The 18,541-nt window shown below is 43.1% G+C and overlaps 1 protein-coding gene across 2 annotated transcripts in view; it reads right to left on the bottom strand.

Moving 5' to 3' along the window:
* RPTOR (regulatory associated protein of MTOR complex 1) overlaps window positions 1-18,541 on the bottom strand; it is a 314,337-nt gene that overhangs the window by 153,813 nt on the left and 141,983 nt on the right. For both annotated transcript variants that reach the window (XM_065909607.1, XM_065909608.1), the window contains exons 5-6: window positions 18,139-18,285; window positions 4,563-4,738 (exon numbers count right to left, since the gene is read on the bottom strand). In XM_065909607.1, coding sequence (XP_065765679.1) covers window positions 4,563-4,738; window positions 18,139-18,285 — 323 coding nt within the window. The remainder of the gene's footprint in view (window positions 1-4,562; window positions 4,739-18,138; window positions 18,286-18,541) is intronic.

The following is an 18,541-nucleotide window of genomic DNA, read 5'->3' as shown; positions in this document are numbered from 1 at the left end:
AGAAGATTGAGGGGGAAATGAAACAAAAATCAGAGAATGATGTATTCTGACAGCTATTCATCAAATAAGATCTATAAGCACACCTGGCATTAAATATACATACATGTATTATGTACATACAAAGTAAGGCTACATTCTGTTTATAAGGCATATAACTTTCTCTAGCAACTGTGCCTTGTATGAATGTAGTGAAAACCATCCTCTTCGTTATACAGGAATGTTCCTGAGCAAAGCTTTTTCCTAGGTTATTTATTGCTCAGGTTCCTTGACAAACAGCTAAGTGCAGCAGTCATTTTTAGGTAAAATCCTGGTTCCATTTTTTTTTAAATTTATTCATTTGGTTGTGCCAGGTCTTAGTTATAGCACATAGGATCTCGGATCTATGTTGCCATATGTGGGATCCTTTATTTATTACATGCCAGCTCTTAGTTGCTGCATCTAAGTTGCTGCAGTATCTAGCTGTCTGACCAGGGATTGAACTTGGGCCCCCACAAAGTCTTAGTCACTGGACTACTAGGGAAGTCCCCTGTTCCCATTAAAAGCAAGGGTTGGCAAACTGTGGTTCCCAGGCCAAATCTGGCCCACTACTTGCTTTTGTAAGTAAAGTTTTATTGGAATACAGTCATGTCATGCTCACTTGTTTACACACTGTCTATGATTCTTTCATGCTATGTTAATAGAGCTGGGACCCCTGGGCTCACAAAGCCTAAAATATTTACAATCTGGCCCTTCACAAAAAAAGTCCATGGACCGCTATTCTAGAGCTAGTTTTAGCTATCCTACTTTTATATACCTGAATCCTAAGTAAATAGGATTACTAAAGCACTATACTTGGTTAAATAAAACAGAATATCAATACAGTGAAATGTTATGCAATCACTACAAATGACATTTACCAAGAGTTTATAGTGGCCAAGGATAAATAAGTTTGTTATGCTAAGGTTTAAGTACATGAAATTGAAAATTCAGTCTAATTGCATCAATGAAAAACACACAAACACAGAAAACGAAAGACTTTTTAACCAAAAAGTTAACACTAATTGTGGTAATGATGGTAAAATCTTTTTTACATTTTCCTTCTTTTTTACTTTTTAGTAAATTTTCTACAAAGAATGTATATCCCATTTTTCACTGGAAAATATTAAACTGACTTTTAAGAAAACCTTAACCCTAAAAATATAAGTATTATCTGATAAACTCTCTCCTTTCTCCATGCTAAAAAAAAAAAAAAAAAAAAAAAAAGCTGGTATTTTTCTTTAACTCAGCTGTTACAAAGAAGTACACGTTTCCCTTGACAATTCTTCCAATGAATATGGTTTATTGCTATTCACAGGCTAAGAACACTCAGTGAAATGTTCAATCTAATTTCTATTCCTCAATATGCAGAAAGTGGTTAATTGTAAAAGATCTTCCCACCTGGGACTCTGCTTAATCATTCCAGGCAGTGCTTATCTGATGACCAACACCCACAGTCCTGACGTATTGATCTTAAAGTCCATTCTACGGCAACCATATTATTTTAATTCGCTTTTCACTGTGCTTCCTACTAAATGCTTACTTTAAAAAATTTAATTATATATTAACTCCAAAAGAGGATTTCAGGTAGGCACCGAGACAATGCCTCACATCATGGTTGAGTGAAAGCCTGCTGCCTGACCCAAGGGTACGAACCCACAGCTATCAGGGAAGGGACGTCTGATCCCCCTGACTGGTAGAGGACAACAGGGCTGCTGACCTGGTGGAGGAGGCGAGGGTGAGAAACAAATCAACTTTCTGCGCTGGCAGTGGAGTGTGGAGTGGCGAGAACGGAAGGGCCATCTATGCTCTTCCTGCTTCTTCCTCGACCATCCCTGCCCTTCTACTCACAGACCCCTCTGACACAGCACCCAGCCCAGGTCCCGGACAGAGCTGGTGTGCATCGTCAGCTCTGGAGTTGGGGTGCATAGGAGCAGTAAGGACAGGAAATCCACAGGGAAGAGCAGCAAAATGAGTGGGGATGACGCCGATTCCACCACAGATTTGGGGGTGCCTCTGTGGGTGTTCCTGCCACAGGGCTTATGGTCATTTCTACCTTCCCACTGTAGTTTGAATCCTGACCACACTGCTGTGATAAAGGTCTCATCTGACCAAGGTCTCCCCATCCTTACACGGATTATCTTACTTAAACAATATTCTGAAGTCATTTCCCCACATTAACGCCTTCCCCTGCCAGACCTAGAAGAGCCAAGGTCCTTAGCCCAACATCAAGGCAGCCCACCCTCTGATGTCAGCCCACCCTCTGACCTCATGTCACCCCTTTGGATGCCGTCCTCTCTTTACTGACCCGCGTTTGTGCGTGAGGAGTCACCCGACTGTGTGTTCTCTGTTCCCCTTCAAGTCCCACCATTTGCCCAGACCCAGACTCAGTTTCCCTCTCTTCCAAGAAGTCCTCCCTCATCCCCTTGGCCCCTCCGTCCTCTGGAAACACAAACAACCCTTAGTGCCACAGATCCACCTGGCCCTTGCTCGTGGATGGCCTGAAATGTTCAGATTTCCTTGTCAGGCAAGCAGCACTCATTTAAATAATGAATTTTCAGGCCACATCTTGTCTCCTCAACGAGACCATAAATTTTTGAGGGCAATGCTTCCTGCATTGCCTATAGTGCTTAACATGAGTTTTAAGTACACTGGTGGTATTTAGTAAATTATTTCTTGGACAATGAATAAAATGAACGGCTTCCTAAGCTATCTGGACCAGAGATCTTCCTGAGGTCATGTTAAATGGCGCCATAAACCTTTTCTGACAGTGATCACAGAGTACAGAGAATTAAATAGAAAAATTCACAAATGAAAGAACGAAAAGACCTACAGTCAAGGGCAGCAGCAGGGCCACAGAGCAAAGGAGTGATGCTTCGAGGCAGTGTGGGTATGGCTGAGGTGCTGCTTTAGCCTCACCGGAGGGCAGGTCCCTGCTCTCCTCCTTTCCTGTCAGCCCGAGCCTCTGGATGAACTGGGGAAGCCTCTGGATGAAGCCAGTGCCAGCACTGGCTTCAGGTATTTCCAGCTCTGTCTCGTTCGCCTTCTCTCTCCACATGGGAGCTTCCATCTCCATGTCTCCTGCTTTTCCCTCTCTCCCTCTGTTGCCTCCCCCAGCGCCCAGCTCCTTGCTGCAATCTCCCAACATGCTAATGGGCAACAGCCACCCCCTCCTAGTAGGAATCCCATCCAATGTGTCCTTCGTTTCAAATACCATAGTCCTCCCACCTGTGTCTCTATGGGATTCTTTTCAACATCCCTGGTTCGTAGTCTCACTGTGTTATCAGCGTCTCCCTCCCTTCACCTCCCATCACACTTGATGACTGTGCTTGATGACAACAGTCCTGCCTCACATGAAGGCTAGCTCAGCTCTCTTTCTTCCATGGTTGGGTCCCTCGGGGTACACTTTTGCCACATGCATTCTGCTTTTTGCGGTGTAGTGGAGGAGTGGCCGCAGTCAGGCCCTGAGTGGGCTGAGCTGTGGAGTGGGCTCAGTAGCTGGGGGCCACCGCCCATCATCCCTCCTTCTCCTCTAGCTCCTTAGGGACCAGCTGAGCTAGAAAAGGCTTCTCCCTGGAGAGAACCACAGCCAGGATTTGAGAGGGCTGGGGTGGAGTGGGAGGCAGATGCCCTCTTCCAGGTGCTGTGGGTCAACCCAATGCTGCAACAGAGGCAAAGCTGCAAGTCCAAGTTCTCATCGAACCAGTCGCTCGAGGCAACTTCATGCCCACCTGCCAACCAGGCTACAGTCACTCAAAGGGCCTCCCAAAGGGTTGAGCACCATGTTGTTGCCCCTAGAGTCCTCTCCTGTCTCAGTACTTTCTCCAGGGCTGTGGGGAAGGAACCAGGACCCCGTGTGTCTGATGGGGTTAGGACACCCTGGCAGGAAGTTGAGGAAGAAGCCCCACAGAGTCCAGTGAACCCACATGGCTGCACCGTCCCGCCTGTGGCTCACCAAGGGCTACTTACTTCCGTGTATATGATTTCCAGCAAAACATAAAATGGAAAAGCAGATGTTAAATGGGAGGAAGACGGTCTAGGGGAGAAAGCTGGACTTTGAGGCAGGAAGCACACACATTCCACTGTGAGTCCTGCCAGGGACAGAGGGCCTTACATGCAGCTTCTACCATCCTGGAATAGTCCACGTATTTCCTCAGTCATAGTCACAAGAGCTTTGAACTTCTCAAAAGACTGATGGTAGGGAAATAATATGAAATATTCTACTTCAACTCAAGCAAAGAATTATATAACTAGTGAAGTTTTTTTTTTTCTTTTAAAGAAAGTCCACTTTCCAGTATGACCCACCTTAGTACTGAGGACACCACCTCAGTTAGCCAAGATACGGATAGGGAGCGCCTAGAAACCACGCACACACCTGACCTGGGGGAAAGCGCAGCCTGAGCCCTGAAAGGAAAACCCCAGCATCCACTCGGGGTCCTGAGCACACGCCTGGAACTTGGTCTGCCAGAGTCAGGTAGATTCTTTGGATCCCCATGGCAAGCCCCGGGTGAGTGAGGTTGCTGGGAGCTGAGGTGGATGCCACTTACCAGCGCAGGGCGATTTTGATGGGGGTGGTGAGGCATGACGTGAACAGGTCAGCTGGGAGGTCAGGGATCATGGGCAGGAGCTCGTTGGCCTCACAGGCTGCCAGCTGAATGCAGTTCTTCATAGACGGGGGCAAAGGCATCTGGGCCAGTGGGTGGTTTGGGTTAATAGCAGCGACCTGAAGGGGGACAGGAAGGAGAGTGGCTTAGCTGTCGCCTGAAACTGGAGACTAAGCCAGAAATGTGGAAAGGATCTGTTGACTGAGGTTGAAGGCTGAGAGGTTCCAGGCCAGGTCCCCCGAAAAGATCGGATCCTCTCCTGGAGATGATCGTTAGCTCCAGCCCCAAATCACTCGTTATTCAAGGACTCTTGGGTTATAAAGGCCGGGGGTGGGGAAGTTCCATGAAGACCACGTGCTGGGATTTCAGGTGACGATGGCGCTGAGGCAGGCAGATGGGGCAAGAAAGTGCAATTTTTAATCTCTGAAGGCTACTTGCTTGTTTCCCAACTTGAAAAGAACGTTTATGCTTCTCAGGTTTTGCTCCCTACTAAGAATCCCCTCTGTATGATTGTTTCTTTCACATTTGCTATTTCATTTGCTTTTTACAACATTCCCATGAGGTAAGTTTTCTTTCCATTTTAAAAGATCTTTTACAATGAGGAAACTGAGATCCCAAGAAATGACGGGAACTGCCAATCACTGGGCAAGTTCTGGTCATGAGTGGGGAGGCTGGTCCTGAGCTGAAGTTTCCCCTCCCTCATCCCATCGGGGCCCTCCTGCACCCATACCACACCTGTGACACTAACACACGTGCTCTGCAGAAGCCGGGCCTAACAGCACGTTCAGGTGCACTTGGTAAGTTATACACACAAAGCTGTGCTCACTCATGTATCTCTACCACAGATTATGATATGTAAAGTGTTGTCATTATTAATGCTGATAAAACCTTGTTTTATTTCTCAAATGGAAGGCAGTAAAAGTTGTATTGCTATTAATAACCCCTTCTACTATAGGAATAGCAAGCCCAGAATACACATCAAATTCTAGTATACTTAATACAAAATAAAAATGGCAATTTCTCAAGGAATGGGTTTTTTTTTTTTTTAAATATTGTGGCAAAATACACACAATATAAAACATACCATCTTATCCATTTTGTTTGTATGGTCAGTGGCATTAGGTACAACTCAGATTGTACAACCATTACCAGAGTGGGTTTTTTAAAGCACAGAGAAAAGGAAAGGCAGAATCACGTTTAATCTTCTCCTTGGCTCCGGCGCTACAATCTAAAATAGCACCAGTGAAGCAACCTGCTCCACACAGGAAATTAGTTTCCAGGTCTGCTGTGACAACCCGCTAGGAAGGATGACGGGTCTGGGTGCCGTGTGGGTCTGAGGCTCATCAGACCTGAGTCACGCGGAAAGACGTGGAGGCTGCAGATGTGTCAGAGTCAGGGGAGGCTGCCGGAAGTGCTCCACTCGCGTGCTCTGTGGAAGCATGTCCTCCTTGGTCCAGGAGGGAGGATGACATAGACGATGGGTCAGGCTCCGGAAGGGGAACAGAGGGCACAGCTCCGAACAGTGAAAGGGGCACTGGGGAGGTGGCCTGACACTGAAGCCGACACACACGCATCTCGTGAGCATTGCCACTAACGGGCACAGATGAGACAACCACAGGAAACCACTTAGGAAGAAAGAGTTGTTTATGTAAAAGCTAGATTCAATATTCTCAAATGCTGTCACGCTAGTTTCAACTTCTCCGTCCACAGTAAATTCACTTTCTGAGAACCGAAGAGTAGGTCCACTGGCCACAGCCCCCAAATGCTGCAGGCCTTCCACCTTCACTGTTGCCTGTCACTGAGCTTCTGCAGACTCAGGCTCTCAGAAGTGAGGCAGTCTGTCACACCAAGGCCACCTTTCTCCCAAGACACAGGGCCCCAAGTGGAGACGAGGGTGCTCGGTGGGCTTCAGGGGACTTTTGCAGGGGTCAGGAGGTCCGTGCCCTGTCCCCTGTGGTGGCAGTGCTCCGATGCTCCAGCAGAGCCAGACGGTGCTGTCGGGCAGCAAGTCCGCTCAGTGCCTCTGTGTTAGACCTGCCTCAGGCTGCACCTCGTGGTCCACAGGCACTTGGCCCGGAGCCTTGCAAAGTACTTGAGGCAGAGGAGGCCCAGGAGACGGGGAGATGATGCAGAAACATCTTCATCCCAAGTTCATTGAAAACTAAACTTCCCAATTCAAAATAGTCATTGATAGAAACCTTGATTTCTTAAACAAGGCTCCTTGAAGTATGCTGGTGTATATATTGGCAGAAGGCACTAAGTGTGGCTGCAGATAATCTGAAGTATGGTAACACACACTAATAGTCCCCCAAGGACTCATATCAGACCTGTCATCACCACTAGGCACTCAGAGGGCAGATGAGAGCTCTGCACTGGGGTTAATTAGAATCAGTTAATATTTTTAAAAAATGACATTCAAAACAAAGGATTCCACCAATGATTCATTTTTTCAAGCTGCTAACCCAGGAATACAATAAACAAACAAAAACAAATTATTTTAACAGGTGAGCTATTTTTCGTTTATTGTTTCAGTTTTGTATTTATCTAAGATATTGACCTTTTAACTGAAATTCGTCTTTGGAATAATAAATAGCCTGCATGTAAAGCTAACTACTAGTGATTCAGAGAACTTTTCAAAGGCACCCAAGCAAAGAAGCTGGTCCAGCTGGGAGCTGCACTCACCCTGCAGGGCACCCCCCAGACATACTTGTACTCAAAGGGGCTTCTCCTGGGGAACCCAGAGGCTCAAACACCAAGAGAACTTTCTTCGTTAAAAGCTCACTAGAGCCTTCTGGAGGATTTGGGAAGGATCCAGAAAAACTCTCAATGCGATACACAGCAACCAGATCCAAGAGCGACATCTGCTACCTCTTCCACACGTGTGGATAATGTAGTGCTCGTGAGCTCAGAGCTCATGGGAAGGCTGGCCAAGTGGCTCACACAAGGCCTGGCATTACTCACTCCAGAAGCACGGCTGGCGGGGCTGGGGGTCGCCGGGGGAGCACCTAAATCTCTCATTTCCTAAATAAACTTCTGCCATCATGCTGCTTCTTTTCTCCATATACGTATATACATGTTAAGAGACAACTCGATAAAGAGATGAAGGCACCAATAATTTCGGAGGCGTCTTTAACAAGCAGCTTTCTGAAAATAACATCTACTTGGTAATAATTCCAGTTCTAGCTTAAAGCAACTTTTATTCTCAACTCAGTAACACCTACTTACAGTGGACATTTTTGCGAAGTTCAGAGAGAGATTAAGATCTGTAAACAGATCAGGTATTGCTTGCCCAGATCATTTCAAAGCTATTAATGGAGCATCTATCATACACCAGATACTGTACTAAAAATAGCAGATAAAAAGTGGAAGTAGTAATTTTTAATGTATAATTTACGTAATTCTGTGTGTATGTGTGTGTGTAGTCAGTCACTTAGTCGTATCTGACTCTTTGCAGGCCCAGAGACTGTAATCCATCAGGCTCCTCTGTCCATGGAATTTTCCAGGCAAGAATCCTGCTCCAGGTTGCCATTTTCTATTCCAAAGGCTCTTCCTGACCCAGGGATCGAACCCATGTCTCTTGCATCTCCTGCACTGGCAGGCGGATTCTTTACCACTAGCACCACCTGCAAAGCCTCAATTCTATATATATCAAATATTAAATAGTATTAATAATTTAAAAACAAGTTGCTAGAAACTGAAATTTAGGTCAAGAGAGCAGAGCGAGTCACTCTGTTGCAAGAAGACTTGTAACAATAACAGGGAAACCCCCAATGTTCCCCCAAAGGGCAGCTAAAGAACCTGCTTCACAGCAATAGTCTGCCATGATTATCCTGAGAGCTCACCTAAATGGACTGTCCACTGTTTTAAGGCCATTTCATTGTTAGCAATCAGTTTCTAAAATGCTCTATAATTATTCTATAATTCAACAAAGATGCTTAATTAGAAATTATAATGAAATTTCTCCCCAATTAACTCTTAGATAAGCAACTAAAAACAAGCAACTCAAAAATTCTCCGATCTTTTCAATCACAAAGAGAATTTACATTTGAGGGTTACTGTGAATGATGCTGCTATGAAATCTGTGTACAAGCTTTTGTGTGGACACACGTTTTCAAGTCTCCAGGGTACAAACCTAGGAATGGAACTACTGGATCATCTACAGCTCCAGGTTTAACATTTGAGGAACTGCCAGACTGTTTTCCAAAGTGGCTGCACCATTTTACCTTACTTACCCATCTTAATGCGGTGCTATGGTCTGAATGTGCATATCCCCAACCCCCCAATTCGTATGCTGAAATCCTAACCCCCAAAGATGACAGTGCTAAGAAGGTGGGACCTTTGGGAGATGATTAATTTATGAGGGTGAAGCCCTCCTGAATGAGGTTAGTGTCCTTACAAAAAAGCAGCCTGAGAGCTCCCTGACCCCTTCCACCATATGAGGACACGGCAAGAAGGCCTGGCCGTGAACTAGGAAAAGGGCCCTTGCCTGATCAAGCTGCACCATGATCTTGGTCTGTCCAATCTCCAGAACTGTGAGAAATCAAAACTCTGCTGTTTAGAAGCTACCTAGTCTGTAGTATTTTGTTGCAGTAGCCCAAATGGACTAGGACAGGCAGTAATTTAAGATTATTCATTTGATACTTTTCCTGTTTTCTAACATAAAGATCTAGTGCTATAAATTTCCCTTCCAATTGCTTTCACTGTATCTTATCAATGCTGACAGGTTGTACATTTATTTTCTTTTTTTATGTTTAATTGAAATATAGTTGACTTAGGATGCTGTGTTAATTTCTGCTGTACAGTGATTCAGTTATACATACATATATACACACACATTCTTTTTCTTATATCCTTTTCCACTATGGCTTATCATCGCATACTGAGTATAGTTCCCTGTGCTACACAGCAGGATCCCGTTTATCCGTTCTATATATAAAATAGCTTGCATCTGCTAACACCAACCTCCCACCCCTTGGGAACCACAAGTCTGTCTTCTAAGTCCATGAGTCTGTTTCTGTTTCATAGATAGGTTCATTTGTGTCACTTTTTAGAATCCACATACACATAAGTGATATCATATGGTATTTGTCTTTCTCTTTCTGATTTACTTCACTTAGTATGATAATCTATAGTTGGAACCATGCTGCTATAAACGGCATTATTTCCTTCTTTTTATGGCTGAGTAATATTCTATTGTATATATACCACATCTTTATTCATTCATCTGTCAATAAACATTCAGGCTGCTTCTGTGTCTTGGCTATTGTAAATGGTGCTTTTTTGAACATAGGGATGCATGTGTGTTTCTGAATTAAGAGTTTTTCTGGATATGTGTCCAGGAGTGGGATTGCTGGATCATATGGTAATTTAATTCTATTTTTAGTTTTCTAACATATATTCGTTTTCACTCAGTTAATGTACTTTCTTTTATTTCCCTTGAGATTTTTAACCCGTCAATTATAGGTTAATTTTTTTTCTGATAGTTTTCTGTTGTCTTTCTACCACTGACTTCTAGTTGATTTTACTATGGTCAAAGAGCAGGCCTGTGTGATTTCTATTCTTTAAAATATATTGAGGTTTGCTTTATGACCCAGGATCTATCTTGATGGATGCTTTGTGGACACTTGTGTATCTTGCTGCTGCCGTTGAAGTGTTCAGTCAGGGTCAATTAGAGCTCTGTGACTGACATTCAACAGATAGGACTGTGCCTTCTGTTTTTTCCCCTTGCAAAAGTCTTATTGTACAATGTTGAAGAGGAATCATGAGAATTAACATCTTTTCCTTGCCTCTGACCCCAATGTTAAGGAAAATCACTTACCCTCTTGTCCCTCCCTTCAAATGGGCTGGTAACTTCCCACCTGCCCTTCTCCCTGTGCATGGCTCTGTGATCACCCAGCTGAGTATTGCCATTTTTCTGGCTGCCACCAGGAGCACCTTGGCCTGTGCTACCACAGATCCTTTGTGAGAGAACATCCCGCCTTTATCTCCATGGCCTCCAGTTGACAGAGGGGGGCCCTCCTACGACAGCAAGTCAGGCCATGCAGATGAGTCCTGCCAGGAACCACAGCACCCTGCACCCATATCCCATAGTGTTGGTCATGATCTGTGGTCCAAAATATTAAGTGATTTCTGGCATGTTTTAAAATAGACGAAATTAGGAAAAAGCATTAAACTTGGAGAAACTCCCAGTTTTAAGATAGCTGCAATAATATACTATATTCATGGATTGGGTTAATAATTTTTCTTTTATTTCTTTTTACATTTCATACAAATCAATCAAAGATTAAACATATTCAGTGAATCATAGATATATCTAAGGAAGATAACTAAAGGTAGCTTATTCAAATGTATATTTATTTATCAGACCAAATCTGGAAATGTTTCCTAAGCAGCTACTTCATATGAAGCTTTCTTGACAGGTTTACATAATAGGTTTGATAAATACAGTAGACAACACCAATAGAAGAGATACTATAAGACAATGCATAATTATTTTGTCAAATTAATTGCATACAAATTTGCTTTATGAGGTCTTTGGAGAAACATTTCAGGCACAGGGAAGTAGAATTTTAGTTACACTCTTAAAGTTGACTGTACTAATGATACACTTTGCTTGTCTGTGAATTTCATTTAATACCACCAGTAGTAAGGATTTCTGAATTTCTTATACAGAGAAATTACTTTTCTTTTACCCAGAGCCTTCAAATTCCAGGACTAGGAACAGTACAAGGTGCCAAGAGAAAAGAACTGCAGGTTTCCCTAAAAATCATAAAAGGGAAGGTGCACAGGAGCTGAGTCTGGAGACAGCTTACGTATGTTCCGCTGCCCAGGCTGACTGGACTAAATGTAACAGTGCTCTGCAAACTAGGAAAGGTCATACAAGTAAAAGCGGGTAGGCAGTGTCCCTCAGCTAAGGCCTGCAGGTGCACTGGCCTCCCCTGGTGGTGCCTTTCCACCTTGCATGGCCTCCTCTCGTCACAGTTCTCAGTGGCAGTGAGGGTCCTGATCTTCAAGAGGCTGCTTTTCTTATCAGTGCTTTTCTGTGACCCTCTCCAATTTCTGGTTAGCAAGCCAGCTCCCAGCACCCTAGGAGGCCCACCCTCCTCCTCCACTCATCATTTCCATAATGGCTTCATCTTCTCCAGCAAGGGGCTGCAGGTGGCTGTGTGGAGTCCAATGAAAGGAGTTTCTGCTGTATCTGCTTACAGGCTAACCCCCACTCACTCTCCTATAAAAAGTGGAAATGGCAGCATTTTTTCTTAATTTACAAATGTGGAAGGGGGAAGTGTTTCAACTAGATAATAGGTTTCTTACCAATATTTGTTTTGAAGATGTTCACTACTAAGAATTCTCACAGCTTACTATACATAGAATATAAGATACAGAAGGGTGAACTTGACCAGCCTTTATTTCAAAAAGGGCCTGTCCTGGGTGTGTGTGGAGAAGCAAATGGGGGAGGCACTTCACTGCTGAAGCCTGAGGTGGTGCAGGGGTAAGACAGGGCTCACCTGAAGACCTGCCATCAGGACTGCCTTCTGCTCACCCATGTCCTAAAGCCAGGCGTCCTGCAACCACCCCGCCCTAGGAAGCACCTGGAGGTGCTCTTCTCTAAAGAGAGTTACTGATGTGTCTGGGGGAAACTAGGGTGGCTAGTGTAGTCGCCAGCTCCCAGAGAAAGAATGCTCTCTGGACTGTGGGCAAGGGTGCTCCAGGATAGCCAGCTCCCACCTGCCTGCCCCGCCATGGCACACAGCAACAGTGGGTAGCCTCCCTTCATTCTTAAATATGAGAAGCAACATGGAATCATCATAAGGCTTCCGCAGAAAGGAGAACAATCCAAATAACCCATAAGAGATAAATTTATACTGGAGGAAATGGAGGTAACTTAGAAAAGGGAACATCTTTTTAAAGTCCATAAATTAAAATTTAAAGAGAAAATAAATAAGGTTATCACATCAAAGACTGCCTCTTTCCCTACTACCTACAAATGATAATTATGAAGCTATAGAAAAGAAAGAATGGGAGACATGAAAAAACTTGTAACGTGAAAGCTAGAGATGGACAAGCCTGAGCTCCCTGTAGAGTTAGCATGGTGGACCTCTGCTCTGTAGCGTGAACATCCTAACAGCAAGTCCATGGAGAATGCTCACAAATTCACACACACAAGCTCCATTTAGTAAGCAGTCATCAAAACATATTCCTTTCTACAGATAACCTTAGAATTAACCTGTGACACTCAAAAATCACAGACAGACATTGTAATACTACAAATATTAACCTTAATGCAGAGTCAACTTCTATTTCAAATTCCACAGACATCCACACAATGTGCTGTCTACAACACTAGCAAAGAAACCACAGGTTTCAAAATACAGATTCGCTAGTTCTATGGGATACACATTTAACATTTTTTGAAGAAACCTGAAGATTTTGATGTTAGACATTTTTGTCACCATTAGTTTAAATACCTGACATAAAATTTAGTCACAGTGATGACTACATGAAGATAATGTCATATCAGTATGAACAGAGGGTTTCAAATGAGTATTTAAGTCACAGTGAATTCAGTGATGCTGCAGGATCACACCTGTTTCTATAAAAATGAGTGTCCGCTGGACAAGGTGCTTCTGCTGGAGCCAGCAGAAGCAGGTCACACAAAGAAGTTAACCAAACATTGGATCAAAACATGATTCTCGGTACTTTCCTGGTGCCCCCATGGTTAAGATTCCATGCTTCCTCTGCAGGGCATAAGGGTTCAACACCTGGTTAGGAAACTAAGATTCTGCACGCCACAAGGCGTGGCCAAACAAAACAAAAACGAAACATGATTCGCTGGAGGTATTGTGAGAGAAGCCTTGCCAAGTGTGAACAGGCAGTAAGAGGATAGAATGATGCCACCACAGTAATGGCCTGAGCCTCGATAACAGAACCCCCAAACAAAGTGTGTCACCTGTCCTTGGGGGAAGACATTGTCCCACCACTGCTATGGGTGCCACCAAGAAACTGTCTGGGCTCCCGTCCCACACCAGTGAGGACGTTCATGCTCAGGATCAAGTCTTACAGGGACACAGCACAGCCCCATCAATCTCTGTAAAAGAAGGGCACTCTTTTTCCCACCACCAGACATCAACTCACCTCTCTGCCTTCACAGAGAGAGAGAGAAAGGCCAAAACTTGACCCCCGCTTCACTGTGGTCTTCAGTGAAGAGAAGGATCGTAACTGCTCACGGGAAGTATCTATTGGGGCAGAACTAACGAATGAAAAAACTTAATAAAGACCATTTCAAAGAGAATCCATTTTAAGATTTAATCTCCTCTTAGAGCTACAAAGATTTTATATCCAAGATAAAAGTTGTTGCCAAAAAAAAAAACAAACAAACCTGGATTCTCTTTCTCTGTCAACGTATATACTGTGTATATGTGGTGGATATAAATACTCCTCTGGCTTTATCATGAATGGAGGTAGCTGGACCTCTGGACTCTTGTGATGGCTACAACAAGGTCACCAGGCAGACTTCTCAAGGACACCCTCTCACCTACCATAAGAAGTAAGGGTGAGATTGTTCAGTGAAAACAGTCTAAACTCCACACCCATAGTGTCCGCGATGAGTGTGACAGAATGAAGACAACAGCCATGCCATATGGGGGGTGGGGTGGGGGGACTGTATATGACCCAGCTTTAGCCAATGAGATTCAGCAGAGGTCTCACTTGCTTTCCTAACAAAGAGATAGATGTGAGGGCTCTGCCCTTTCCCCTCCTCATCTAGCCTCAAAATGGAAGAATGTGCTGTAAGCATCAGGATAAAACATCAGAGTGGAAAGACTGAAAAACAGCCTGGTTCCCTGATGGTACTGCTGAATAATTAAATCATTTGCCTCAGAGATCCTAGTGAAAATGACACATTGTGACTTGTTTAGAAAGCAGAAGTGAGCTTTTTCTTACATCTAAAAGCAGCCCAAATGCAAGTGCTTAAAGTCTGAGAAAGATTACTCCTATACATCCTTTCTTAGGTTGCTACTTGAGGATTTGCCCTAGCAGAACAAAGGAGAAAACTGAGGAGAAAAGAGACAGAGGTGGAATCTAGGCAACAGTGGATTCACCCAGGACAGCAATAAGGAGAACTCTCAGGAAGATGGTTTTGGAGCATGACTGTCTAGAACAGACGAAGAAGTAGGTGGTGGAGAGCTGGAGAAGAAGAAACTTTGGGAAGGGGCATATTTTGAGATTCAACGCTACCCATACAAATTTGGGAACTGTGGAAATGCTAAAGATCTAATCAAGAAGAAAAACAATCTCCAGGAAAATCAAAGAAACAAACAACTGTTGTAAAAATGAAAAGCACAGCACCCTAGTTAGCCATTCAATGAACAGTATTTACATGGTCATAATCAGGGAGCTGAAGTTTAATATTTGTCATTTTTTAGGCATACCTTCTTAGTGTATGTATTCATGGGGAGTTAATTATGGTCAGAGACTAGAGAATAATCAAAAGTACAGATGACAGAGGTTGGGAAGGTCCAGAGGTAAAAGAAAGTCCAAGGAAGCTAAGAACCTATTAATAAAACCAGAAGATAGGACTGATTACTGACAAAACTATTATAGAAATAAAAACATAAGCATATGATTTCAAACGGCAAAGGTTAGAAAGTATAGGGAATCCAAATATAGAGACACAACTAAATGACAGCGGGGAAACAGGAGGGGGTAGTCAGTGACCCACTCTCTTCAATTTCTCTTTAGAACTCACAATTTACAATGTACTAATGTGACTTAAAACTCTGGGGTAACATGTCTCTTTACTATCTAAGTTCTATAATTTCTCCAATTGTTTAAATAGAATTTACTCATAGCAGTTCTGTTTTTGGTTTATATGGTAGCAGAAAGCCCAGAGATAACCTGAACATTATGAATCAAGAAGCAGTAGTATAAGCATATTATTTGCATTTATGGAGATATTCATAGAGGAACTAGAAATATAAACAGTTCAAATAGGTTCCCTATAATAGCAGAGTCTTGGCCAAGGAGGTGTGGGGCCAGGGACTGTTTCATTCACCATAAACTCTCAGTATTATTTAATTTTTAAAATCATGGCATATACTAATTTAGTAAAACTAAAAACATGTATCTTAAAAAAAGAAACACTGAAAGCAAAGAAAACTGAAGCAATATGCAAAGCAATATGACACAACGAAGAATGTAGAGAACGTGACTGAGTGACAGGCACTTTCCTGGCTCTGCTGAAGTCTCTACTGTGTGCAGTAATTTATGCTGCGCTTTCACAGAGGAGTCTGCTGCTTCACCTGCAGTTTTCCTTTGAGATGGAAGTCCACAATGAGTAAACCTCCTGCTCCCAGCATGAGCACTGTGCTCTGGAGAACAGGAAAGCTGATAATCATCTCTTAAAATTTATGTCACTCATATCTGTTGTTAATGGTTACTACTTGGAGGCTTTCTGGTCCAGGTAACTGTTTTCTTGCATTATATTTAATCATTTTTACCCTCTTTATTTTTTAAACTCTGGCAAAAACCATTTTACCTGCCAACTTCTTTCAGTTTCATGTCATCAGCTACCCAATAAAACTGTTCAAATGTATCGTAAATTTACAAAGAATCTGGCCAACTGGAGACAGGGAAAGAATACTTTAAAAGAATAAACCTAAGAGGCCACACAGGATTGTGGTTTCTACAGCAGATTTAAAAAAAAAAAAAAAAAATGACTAACATGAACATTAAGATATTAGCTGGGAGCCAATTTTATCATTAGAGATAAAATTTCCGCTCTTTATGCAAGAGACCGGCTGAACAATAGCCAATAATAGTAACTGTAATGGAAAACCGAAAGACTTATCTACATTGTAATTAAGAAAAGAATGAAGATTAAAGTTGGAGCTAATTATAAAACATATGGTATAACTTTGCATTGCCATCTATTTGCCACTTCAGGTAACGTATTTTTCATTTACTCTCCTCCATGAGGAATTAGTCAATTAAACATTTCACCCCCTCCCCCTAAAAAGAAAAAGATGCATGGAAAACTTTTTTTGTCACACTCAATGAAATGAACAGTTTCTTAGGCTGATTAATCCTTGGCAACATACAGAGAACATATACAGAACCAAGAGAGCAGATACACCAAGTGCTAGAGCATAAACATTTAGTTTCATGCCTGAGAGGGAAATGCTTGCCTTCTGCTGAGAGGGTGGGAGAGGGGCTGTATTTAGCATGTTTTAATTATCAAAGGATGATGTACTGGTCTTTCCTTAACCACCCTGAAGCTCATAAATTGGGAATAAATATCCAGCCAGATTCTTTGGCATTTTTATTTACATATTTTAAATTAAAAAAAATTTTTTTGCAATATTTATTACTTGATGCGAGGAAGAGCAATTACCTCTTGGTGTTTTGAGTTTTCAGCACTTGTAACATAACCTATCCCTTGGGTAAACAGAGATGGCATGCCTAAATGCAAGGTAAAAATTTAATGCTATAAAACTTGATCTTTCCCTTCCTTTATTCTAGAATGCAAATGATAATATTACTAATGACAACAACAATAATAACAACTGGTGGCGCTGGGTTTCATTTTCAAGAATAAAGGGCAATTTAACAGTCACTCTGGAGCAAAGTTCTGCATAAGGGTAATTTATAAAATATTTATAAATTAACTGTATGGCATGTTAAATTCTACACAGTAGAACTTCAAATTTTATTCCTGATACTTTCAGCAATATCCTCAGATGAAATGAAAAAACATAACAATACATTAAAATTGGAGAGGCCCAAAAGGGCTTGAGGAAACATGTTCTCAGGACCATTTCTGTTCTGAATCGAGAATTTCCTGCACAGCAACCAGTTGGAATTCATGACCCCCTGGAGGCTGCAGGATATTTTATTCTCACTCTTGTGCAGGCCACGGGATGGAGGCCTCTTAATTGAAACTGCCTCTTCAATTTCTCTTTAGAACTCACTGTTTAATTCAAATATCAAATATTAATTAAAACAACCAAGTAAAACAGCTCTTCACGATCAGAGCACTACACTGGCTCTCCAGTTCTTTCAACAGAAGCCACCAATGGCAGCTATTTTGGTTTGTTTTCTGTATTTAGCACAGTAGGGCTTTTTTTTCCCCCAACACCAAAGACAGAAAAAAAAGAGCAATAACAAAGAGGAGAGTGGAACTGAAGACTGCCCAGACACAGGCCCATTTCTCTGAAAATGAATGTGTCTGCTTTATTTTCACATTTATCTCGGAGGCAGAGCCCACTGGAGCACAAATCAACTCTATTAATGCTATCACTTAATTAAAATTCGTATTAAAAATGATGCTGGGTAAAGCAAAATGCAAAATAAGACCAAGAGCTTGTCTGGAGTCCCTCCCAAGTCCTTTGTCACGGACCCTACCACCTTACTCAGCACTCTGAGCACCACAGAGAGCCCACCGCACCTGAGAAGACAAAACCACTGAGGGGCTGACCCTCACCCCCAACTCCCACCCCGGGCGCCAATAAAAATGCCTCACCTCCAGCTCCTGCTCCCTCTGCAGGGCGAACTGCTTGAAGGACTTGACAATGAGGCCAGCATTGGAGCAGTCGTAGACGAATATGGAGGGGCTCCCCATCCACGTCTGCAGGTCGTATATCGACAGAGGGATGTACTGAGTGTAGTTCTGGAAAAGAAAACAGCACATGTTTGTGACTCATACCTGGAGAATTCTGCCTGCTCACCAGACCTGCACCTCCAAGAGGGCCCCATGCACGGGACCTGCTGCATATATCGCACACTGCAGTAGAACAGCAGTAGTATAAGCTCCCCACCATCTGCCCGTTTCAATCAGACAGAGGCAGGCAGTGGTCACAGTTCAACCCCGGCTGGAGCTCCTCTCCTCCACTAAGGGATCTCCTCCCACGTGTCCCATCACGGCG

Source organism: Muntiacus reevesi, chromosome 18 (assembly GCF_963930625.1).
Source record: "Muntiacus reevesi chromosome 18, mMunRee1.1, whole genome shotgun sequence".
NCBI classification, from domain to species: Eukaryota; Metazoa; Chordata; class Mammalia; order Artiodactyla; family Cervidae; genus Muntiacus; species Muntiacus reevesi.
The sequence above is the reverse complement of the archived record's forward strand: the minus strand, read 5'-3'. Positions and strand labels throughout refer to the sequence as shown.